Source organism: Aquila chrysaetos, chromosome W, assembly GCF_900496995.4.
Source record: "Aquila chrysaetos chrysaetos chromosome W, bAquChr1.4, whole genome shotgun sequence".
Classification (NCBI taxonomy): domain Eukaryota; kingdom Metazoa; phylum Chordata; class Aves; order Accipitriformes; family Accipitridae; genus Aquila; species Aquila chrysaetos.
Window position 1 is genome coordinate 1,467,984 of NC_054457.1, and position 10,501 is coordinate 1,478,484.

Below are 10,501 nucleotides of genomic sequence, written 5' to 3' on the forward strand. Positions count from 1 at the left end.
CCCAGTGGGATGGGGGAGAAAATCGGGAAAAGAAGTAAAACCCACGGGTTGAGATAAGAACGGTTTAATAGAACAGAAAAGAAGAAACAAATAATGATAATGATAACACTAATAAAATGACAATAGTAATAATAAAAGGATTGGAATGTACAAATGATGCGCAGTGCAATTGCTCACCACCCGCCTACCGACACCCAGCTAGTCCCTGAGCGAGCGATTCCCCGCCCCCCACTTCCCAGTTCCTATACTAAATGGGACGTCACATGGTATGGAATACCCTGTTGGCCACTTTGGGTCAGGTGCCCTGGCTGTGTCCTGTGCCAACTTCTTGTGCCCCTCCAGCTTTCTCGCTGGCTGGGCATGAGAAGCTGAAACATCCTTGACTTCAGACTAAACATTACTTAGCAACAACTGAAAACATCAGTGTTATCAACATTCTTCTCATACCTAACTCAAAACCAGCACTATGCCAGCTACTAGGAAGACAATTAACTCTATCCCAGCTGAAACCAGAACACTATCTTATAAACTTTTTCATTTTAAAGGATGCTTTGAAGTAGGAAAACAACTGCTTCAGGCTTATAGTATCTAAAGATGGCCCAATTGTTTTAAAATAAAATTTAGAGTTAATTTAGCATGATCTGCATAAGAAGAAAAATTACTTTAAAAATACATAAAGCACACTTTTTTATAGACATTTTGTGAAATTACATTTTTTTGACTTAAACATCTGTGGATGATTTTAGTTGATTGGAGAGTTGTTCATGCTTCCTGGGTAGACTTAATACTAGTAAGATGTGTTTGGCCCCTGTTAAATTATGTCTAAGTGCAAGATGCATAAATTAAGGAAGTTGAAAACTGAAACTAATGTTTTTATTGGGAAGGAATATTATATTTTTAAAACTGCTTACTTTATAATGTGTTCTTTCTTCATAAAGTGTATCCAGAAGGTGCATACAGAATACTAAGAATTTCTTACATGAATTGTATTTGATTGTGTTTTTATTATCTAATTTCTGATTCTCAAATTCACATTATACTATGAATTTATGTGAATGAATAGGTTTTTTTATAAAATTTGGAAAAATTTGAGAAAGCCTAAATATGTAGTGTAATGCATAGTCATCATTGTGCCTGTTGTCTCTCTTCCCTTCTTCCCCTCCCCCCCCCTTTTTTTTCTTGTCCTAAGAAAAGAGAAGCCCTCATAATTCAGTTAAGCTACTGTTGTGTGAAATTATGAAATTCCAAAGTCATTTCATACTGTGCTACATGCTGGTAAACTTAAAGGATTTGGATGGGTTGTTTCTTTGGGGTTTTTTTTGTTTTGTTTTGTGGGGTGTTTTTTTTTTTAACATCTGGTGCAGTGTGATAGTCTTTTAACCACAGTTCCATTAAGTGCTATGAGGACTTTGGAGCAGGCACAGTTGGTGGGTTACTTTTGTTTCCATCTGTATTTACTGTGTTTAAAAAAAGAAAAGGGGGGGGGGGGAACAATCCTCTAGAAATTGTGCTTATCTCATGTGAATATCTAATTTGCTTTCTGTACATGTGGAATGGACTAAAAGTTAGATTTGGGAGTAGAGCTCTCTCTTCCCTGTTTGTTTACAACTGCTACTAACAAAGATGGTTATAATAGAGGCAAAATTTTATTTCAGAAAACAGTAAATTAGTGGTTTTTGTAAGAGGTAAGCTTGTTAAGAATATAAGTATTTTTATTCCAGGAGAGCCACTTTTGCATTGAGCATTAAATGCTCAACTGGTTTTAAGTTGTTCACCCATTTATATTGTCATTACTTATTTGCCTACTGACTACTCTGGATTAAGCTCTTGATCTAGTTGTTTCTCTGGTGTCTAAAATAAGCTGCAGTGTGCAATGTCACATGTCCAAGTGTGATACTGCTGGGAAAAGTGAATGCTGTAATATGTAAAATATCTAAAAGATATTCTTATATGTATTTTGACAGATTGGCAAAATGAGATATGTCAGTGTTCGTGACTTTAAAGGGAAAGTCTTAATTGATATTAGAGAATACTGGATGGATCAAGAAGGTGAAATGAAGCCTGGCAGAAAAGGTATTGTTCTGCTTCATGTTAGTTTGTATTAAAACATTGTCTGCAGTTTTCTGGAGAACTTTGTGTATCAGATTTTTATACTTTGTTACTACATGGTATTTTTAGAGTAATATGTTTACTTTTTTATAACTTATATTTTAACAAATGATTAGTTTTATCTGTAGGTTATAAACAAAAGCAAAGTGGTTTCTTTGGCCTGAGTCTGTTTTCCTAAATGGATCCCCCATGATTTATGGAAAAAAAGGCATGAAATACAAGCAAATTTGGTATGGGAGTTATATACATGGCCACGCATTTTCCCATTGATTAACTTAATGCCATTTCTTGCTTTTATTACAATTGGATTTCTTATTTCAAATGTCACTGAAAAGATTTAAGTTATTCATTTGTAATAAGATGTTAATTTCTTTAAAACAATGATCTTCAATTTCTATCAAATTTTAGATTAAAATAATTAAAACATTTAATGTGACTAATTTTGTAAAAAATATTTCAAGATTTTAGTTCAGGTGAAAATACCTCAAGTGTTCAAGTTTTGGTACTGTGCTTCTAATCTGCAACACAGCATAAGCCATTGTACCTTTAATTGCTACTCCCATACCTACTTTTTATGGCATGCCTTCACTGAACCATTTTCAGAACTTTGCTGCCCACAAGATGGGGATGTGAGGATAGTTGCAGTAGTAGTGCTTTCCTTAATGTCACGTTGCTTCTGTTAGAAAAGCTTACTTTTAATCATTTTTTATATTGCACCAAGGAAAGAGGTAAGTATGAAACATCCTGTCCTGGAGATTGAAGACATTTAATGTAGAATCAGCATAAGGCTTGTTACACTCTCCTAGTGTGTCCAGGAGCAAATAGACATTTGGAAAGCTTGAGAAACATTTTCGACAGCTCTCTTAAACCTGTTCTTAGTGGTTATTTGTATGAACAGGTGTACTGGTACTGTAAAGGAAAATTTCTTGGTTTGGATGTGTTGCTGCTACTTAACAAAAAAGATTACTCCCAACTTCTAAGGACTTTAAACTGCTGTGTTTTGAGGTGGAAATCAAAAGTATATGCAGTTTGAGTGGTAAACTACAATGAAACTTGATGGGTATGCCAAGTGACAAAAATTATATGATGTAGATAGAAATGTTTATCAATGTGCCAAAAGGATCTGAATTTTATTAGGATAAAATTAATAATAATTGATACAGTATGTGAGTCTAATGTTCCATTGATGCACTTATGAGCCCCTTATCTAGCTATCCTAAAAACAGTATGGACAGTTGAAATTGTGTAATAAAATATAGAAAAAAAAAATCCAACAGTTCAGAATTGTTGTGTCAGATTGTTTCCAACAGCAGGTCTGAACTGCATGCAGTTTATCTCATATGTTGTTCAGGGGCATCTTGATGACTTTTGGTCCCCTAATAATGGTTAGCACACCTGGCCTGTTTTCAAAAGAAACCTGCCCTCTAAAGACTGGTGGAAAACCGCTTAGAATAGCTCCGTGCAGACTGCTTGCTACTCTGATAAGTGGTGCTCTGATAAGATAGTGATGATAGAAGGAAGAAAAAAAAAAAGGTGATGAGCCCCAAAAATGGGATTCGAAATTTTACCTGTTTTCAGGTCCTGTTCCACCTACAGGGAGAAAGCAATGAAGTAAGCCTTATCACTGAGGCGGGGAGAGTGGGGGTAAATAGTAGAAGAGCCTTGCTGGAGAGAGTATGAGAGGTAGGCCTGTGAGTCTGTACTTGCATAAAGTTGGCATATAGAGATTTTAGGGGAAGAATGAGGAGACTAAAGCACAAAGGAAGCATGTGCCTGGACTTGAACTTAAGGAAGTACAAATTTAGAACTGAGGAGATGGGTTGTGGGGCACTGAATAATTATTGATCGAATGTCACTAGAAGCTATAGTGAACTTGAAGTGAAAAAAATAACTTCTGTGTTGGTTTGTGAGTGCTAGGGAGTGGAATAGAGTCTCTCCAAAATGTTACTTATACTATGTTATTCACAGTGCTTTGAGAAACAGGAGGAAAAAAAACCCAACCCAGAATTATGGTACTTTAAAAGTGCATAGAAGTTCAGTCCACAGAGGTATGGCTTTTAGGAGCCAACAGGAATACGGTTGATTTCCTACATTTCTTTTGTGCTGCCTTCTATCAAGGCCAGAGCTGTATTTCACTTCCTGTGTTTAGCCTAACACTTGTGAATGAATTTGTTATACTGCACTCGTTTTCTTCATAAGTTTAATTTCTCCAGAGATAAGCTAAGGTATAAAGTTAAACTGAAGTGTTCCAAATTAGTAGTTTAACTTTGTAACTGAGATGGTTGTTACACTTGAGGTAGCTTAAGCATTAATAGTCATGACATAGACTTTGTGTATGAAACCAGCCTTGACAGTAATTATGCAAGATCCTGCACTACAATTTTCTTTTTGTCCTAAGTATTTATTTTTAATGCATTTCAGGTATTTCTTTAAATCCAGAACAGTGGAACCAGCTGAAGGAACAGATTTCTGATATTGATGATGCAGTAAGAAAACTGTAAATACAGAGCCATACAGAAACCTTTATAATTTTAGTTGTTTTGAGTGGTCTTTTTACATTGGCTTTTGTTTTCTAAAATATTGTTTTCCAAGCTATTGTATATTTGAATTGCAAAACGATTTGTAAGATGAATACTTTTTTTATGTGCATTAAAAGTGTATTCTGAGTGAGGCTATTTGTGTATACTTTACTAAAAGGAAATGTGTTGCTTTCACCTCATGGTATAAAATAAACAAATCAAATAATATGTAAAGCATAGGTATTTATGGCCTTTTGATTGAAGTTGTTTGCTGATAAGGCCACCTAATAGCTTTAGTCTTTGTTTTAGTTTCAGTTTAGTTAACCGTCAATATGAATTTATTTTCTGAGGAGATTTCTTAAAATGTCTTCATTTAATTTTTTTTATTTTTTTTACTTTATTTCATACTCTTTGGTATTGCCCTGACAGCTTTCTGTTTTAAGACTTGATACAAACAGTGAATACCTGGTAAAACACATTTTTTAAGATAATTTTAAATACTGTATTTGCTAATTTACCGTATTTATTCAGATGTAAACAGTCCTGAGTATATAGACTTTTTTGCATTACTTGCATGAAGTGTTATGCTAAACAATAACACCTGAATGCAAGCCACACACTATTTCTTCCCGTTTTTCTATAGCTTGCTTGGCTTAGAAAATATAGCCTTTATTCTTGGGCCCTAGATTTTAGAATGTGATGCATAAACTTTTACAGTAATAGACATATACCTCAGAGTAAGATAGTATTTAAAAGCTCCAAATGTGGTTATTAGTTAGGTACCCTTTTCAAGCTTTGCATTAAATTCATTCTTGAACACATACTGACTAGTTAGTCTATAGAAAAGAACAGTTAACCTGTCTTTGTAGGGCTTTTGTTTGTTTGAGAGTATTGTATAAACAATGATGCTTAAGCTAGGCTGTAACACAGGTTAAACAGTCAAACGGGGTTAAAATTGCTTCAGCCAAAATGTCTGGCTATCATGCTTCTGCCCTGTCCACACTGCCCACTTAAACCATTTAACTTGGCTCACCTTGTGTGGCTTACATGCGTACAACTGTTTTATCTTTTGTACAGAAGATACTTAGTGCTTACAATGGAGCGCTGGTACACAGTGGATCATGACTCTAGAGAACTTTGCTTGTCTACCAGTGTACTATTCTGGTAAGAAAAGCTTCTGTCCAGTGGAAGCTCTATTAGACTAGATGCTGCCCCAGTTGAAGGGCTTCTTGGTAGGTGTCACAAACTATGGAATGAAGAAGGGAGAATATGATGTTTGAGTAGAACTTGGAGAGATAAGGGGCATGCCAGTACAGAAGTTTACGGTGAAAGATCAAAGTTAGCTGACACGTAACAACTACAGTGAAGAAATGTATGTTAGCAGAATTGGAGAAGAGTTTTATTTTCTGACTTAATTCAGTTAATCAAAGGAAGAAGATGAAACAACTTCATGAAAATTGACATTTCAAGGCTATGTAGTGAATGTACAACTTACTGGTTCAGCTGTAATTCTCCCATTTTATGTTAAATTTAATGTATTTTTAAAATTTTGTATACATAAACAGGATTTACTATTTGTTTAATTTTGGAATATCTTAATATAATTGTTTATATTGCAGACATGCATGGAAGTCCTGTTCTGCTAAGTGCCATACACAGACTGTTCCTGTGCTGCAGAGTTCAATACAAATGGGTATTGAAGGGTGAGGAAGGGCAACTTCATCAAATTAGTTATATATTTAATTTAATTTAAATATTATGTCAGATACCTCTACCTGCTTTTTAACTTATCCATTGTTGACATATTTCAAATAAAGTTAAGATCTGGGGTTTTTTATAGCTCAGGAAAACTGAGTTTTTAAGAACTGCTTGAGGGTGAATAAAAGGATGAAGAGATGTTTTGTGGTAGCAGCTGCATTTTTGGGCACAACATTCTTTTTTGAGTGATTCTTAATGGCATGTAGGGATATTTGGACCAAATAGAATAAATATGAAATATCTGCTAAAATTTTCACAGATAAGTGAATGAGATAAATTGCTTCAGATCACTAACAACAGATTCTAGGTGTTTTTTGTTTTTTTTTTATTTGTGGTATGTATATATGTTTTTTTTTCCTTTAAATCTGAAATTTTACAACCAGATTTCAACCATTTTACCTCAAAACTTTCATGTGGCTACTTTAAAGTGCATGATTATCATAATAGAGGGAACATTGTCCTCACTTGGACTACTGTGGTAGTAGGTCATTGGATGACAGTTGTGTATCAGAGTACAATATAATTGTGGAAGGTGGAGAATTAAATTCATTCATTTTGGGGGAGTAAGTGAAAAAGTTTTAAGATAGTGATTAGTTCTCTTGTGGAAACTGATGGTAGAGATGTTCAAAGAAATTAGTATTTGTTAACCAAGAACTATTAGTTCCTCTTATAGATAACACCCATGCTGAATTTGTGATGATAATTACTGGAGCCGTTTATCCCATTTTACTTGAGAAAACTTGGGGCAGTTTGATTTTACTTAGTTTGTGTGTGTTAAAAATAGTTTTCCATCTGCCAGTTATATTTCTGCCTGTAATAATGATAAAATATCATATATTTTACCTGAGCCAGTCTTAATGTCTGCATGACTGTCCTACAGAAAAAGTAACTAATAAACTAGTCAGTTTCACAAATGAACTCAAAATGGGATGTGTTTAATTGTGAGGGAATTAATTGCATCTCAGATGGCTGATGTGCTGGTTACTTGATAAAAATTTGACACATTCAATGTTATTTTGAAATAAATAGTTGGTAGTGATAGTGATTTGTCATGTAATTGTCCATGGCTGTAGTCTTTCTAATTTGAGAAGAAAATTCAGATTTTTTTTGAATAAAGATTATTTTCTTGCAGACAAAATGGTAGTTAGGGTACATGTAGAAGCGTCCATGGAAGAAAATTGTGCATGTATGAAAAGACTGTGTAATATGAGATAAAAAACACTGCTTCCTTTCCCATTGAAGTGGCAAAAGAAAGATGCATTTGATTCTTGATATTTATGCTGGGCATATTAGCAATGTGTTTTATAAATTAAACCTACTATGGAGCTTACGAGGAAAAATACATCAGAGTTAGAGCTGCCAAAGTACCATATGTGTGCTAAATCAAACTCATGTACAATGTTGCTCTTATGTAGAGATGTTCATATTGAAGTTAAACAAATGCAGTACTAAGTTTGATATTTCTGTTAAAGGAAATGCCCCAGTTATGTACTTATGTGATCTGTTAGCAAAAAATTGATGATTGTAATTCTGGTAACTCAAATGTCATATTGTTAACCACGTGGAATGTTTCATGTTTTGTTCTGGTGGTATCTACTGCAGAGAGGCCACTGGAAATATGTGCCCTCCAACTGTAATTATCTTAATGTTCAAATAAAAGGTAGTTAAATGGCATATGTGTAATAACAATTTGAACACTTGGAAATAAATGAAGACTTCTGTTGACATAGCATTATTTTTAATAGAAATTTAGCTGCACTAAAACTTTTTTTTCTTAAATAGCCATTTTCATAACAACTTGTTTCTTGCAACTGTTGTAATTTGGAAATTTGGAAACTTAATAATTTTATACTTGGTCCATGTTTGTGGGTGGGTGGTTGCTTGTGTTAGCCCAGAGGGATAGAAATTTTTCATTATGATAGAAGAACAAGTGTCACGTGAATATGGAAGCAGCAGATATAAACACACTTTCAAACACCAAACAGAAGGGAAGTGCCTGATAAGTTGCTACTGTTAAGAAAATGGCTGATTATCTTTTGAGTGGAGTTTCTTTTTGATCTGACAATAAATGTAACCATAGATTAAGTAAATAAATGGGTAAGAAGCTTTTTTCTATCATTGGTCATAATTAGATTAGTGTAGGCTTCTTTAGGAAGGATATTTGTTTTTCAAACAAAAATTGCTTGCTGTGACTGATCTGTAGGGAGTGGATTAACTGATTGTAGCCTTGAACCAAACAGATTTTTCTTCCAAGTAATTTTGATTAGTTTAGCAATTTATAGCCGCAGATTCAGAAATTACCTTGGCTCAAAGGGAAGAAATGCAGTTTGGGGTTGATGGAGGGTCATCGTGTCCTACCTATTTCCCATTTACTGCCACTTATTGGTAGGATTCATCTTTGTATCTCTGGTGACTACATATGGAAGAGCAATCTGATAGGCAATGTTTTTCCTGTTGTGAATCAAGCTTATTGTCTCCTGCTCTCAACTTAATATTGTTATGTAAAAATGTGAAGATACCTGCTGAAGAACTGAAATGTTCCTTGGCTCGGTGATGGTTTATCAGGGAAGCTTAAATTGTGCTGTCTTGTGAGCAGAGGGACATGCCATTAGTCATGGAGATAACTTAGACTGAGAACTTGGTGACACAGCTGTTCCCTTGGTATGGCACTTCATTGAACAAAAATGTTATAATTTTTTGTAAGATCTGCTTAATTCTGTTTTCAATGTACTTTTTGCTTTGAGTGAATCCATATGCTCGTCATGGATGGGATGGCGAATGAAGTAGGAACTGAGGTTGGGTTGAGGAGTCAAGTTTTTAAAAACATTATTGTCCTTTGGAAGGAGGTAGGCTCTCCATAATCCTAAAGATGAATAGAGTTTGCTGTAAAACTGCAAAAGTTGGTGTAATGCACAGACTATGTTCTTGGAAATCTCTAGGTGCTTTTGATAAGGCTAAATAAGAAAAACATTTTATGCCTCCTTGGCCAGCATGCCTAGTAGACTACTGTTAGATATCAGTTCACTTGGGCAGAAGTTAATGAGGTAAAAACTGCTGAAGTAAAGAAATGGTAAGATTTTTACATAACCCTGTTACTTGTGTTGCATAGAGAATAGCTAGCTAAATAAGAAATTTCACACCTTAAGAATGTAAATGTTTTCTGCTTTCACCAATAGGCTAATGTGTCAGAATAATTTTCGGGCTGTTGAAAATAAAGTCCATTTCATCTTAGGAATGAAAAGACCTAAGTTGTTCTATTCACTAAAATATCATTGCACAATATATCTGAGGGAGAGATGAATGACATTGCATATATTAAGAACAAACTTGAGATTGAGGCAACCCTAACAATTAACTACTTGAAATTGAAACTTAAGTTGTATATAGCAATAAAACTTTGCAGTCTGCTTATGGTGTTGATTTTATGTAATCTTTGAAGCTTTTTGCTAGCTATCTCAATGTGAAATGGCCTTGTGGAGCTCTGCTGTTTCCTCTGCTTTCTGTTTGCCATCCCTTACCTGAGACCTACAGCTCCCTTTGTGTTTCCTCTAGTATTTGTATTCTGACCGGAAGCATCTTTCCATCTCTTGGAACACAAGCATATCTGGCTACACTCACGTTATCACAAGAAAAGGAATATCTTAATAATTGGATCCTAATGATAGTTGGCAGATATAGCTGCTATTGCTAACAGGCAAATTAATGGTCATATGTCTTTATTATTTTTTTTTAACATTGTGATAAAGTATACTTAAAATAGTTGGATTACTTTTGCCAACATGCATACTTCCCAAAGGAAATAATTTTCTTCATGCTAGCTTAGATTATTGTCTGCAGTGAAAGTACTGGACAAATGCTTTTTCCCCTGAAGTGATTATTAACAACTCAGAAAATTCTACAATGAGACAGTTCCTGGGGTAAAAATGAATAGAGTTATCACCTGGATATCTGCTTGCCATAAGCAAGGGTATTTGTAATTGCAATGGTTTGGTTAATGGAAAGAAAACTCAGTTGCTTGGGTAGCCTGAAATAAGTTCCTAAAGTGCCATGTAAAAACATGAATAGGTAGCATTTATGATGTAAAGACTGCCCTCCTGTCTGTTCAAAGAAACCTT

The 10,501-nt window shown here is 34.6% G+C and overlaps 1 protein-coding gene across 3 annotated transcripts in view; it reads left to right on the forward strand.

Annotated features, from left to right (window-relative positions):
* Nucleotides 1–9,793, forward strand: part of LOC121232795 (activated RNA polymerase II transcriptional coactivator p15-like) — a 43,684-nt gene extending 33,891 nt beyond the window's left edge. For 2 of the 3 annotated variants that reach the window (XM_041121264.1, XM_041121265.1), the window contains exons 4-6: nucleotides 1,965–2,073; nucleotides 4,531–4,606; nucleotides 6,248–9,793. In XM_041121264.1, coding sequence (XP_040977198.1) covers nucleotides 1,965–2,073; nucleotides 4,531–4,606; nucleotides 6,248–6,335 — 273 coding nt within the window. In that variant the 3' untranslated portion in view covers nucleotides 6,336–9,793. Of the gene's footprint in view, nucleotides 1–1,964; nucleotides 2,074–4,530; nucleotides 5,793–6,247 lie in introns of all 3 variants that reach the window. The other variant, XM_041121266.1, reaches the window with a different exon arrangement.
* The last annotated feature ends 708 nt before the right edge of the window (nucleotides 9,794–10,501 follow it).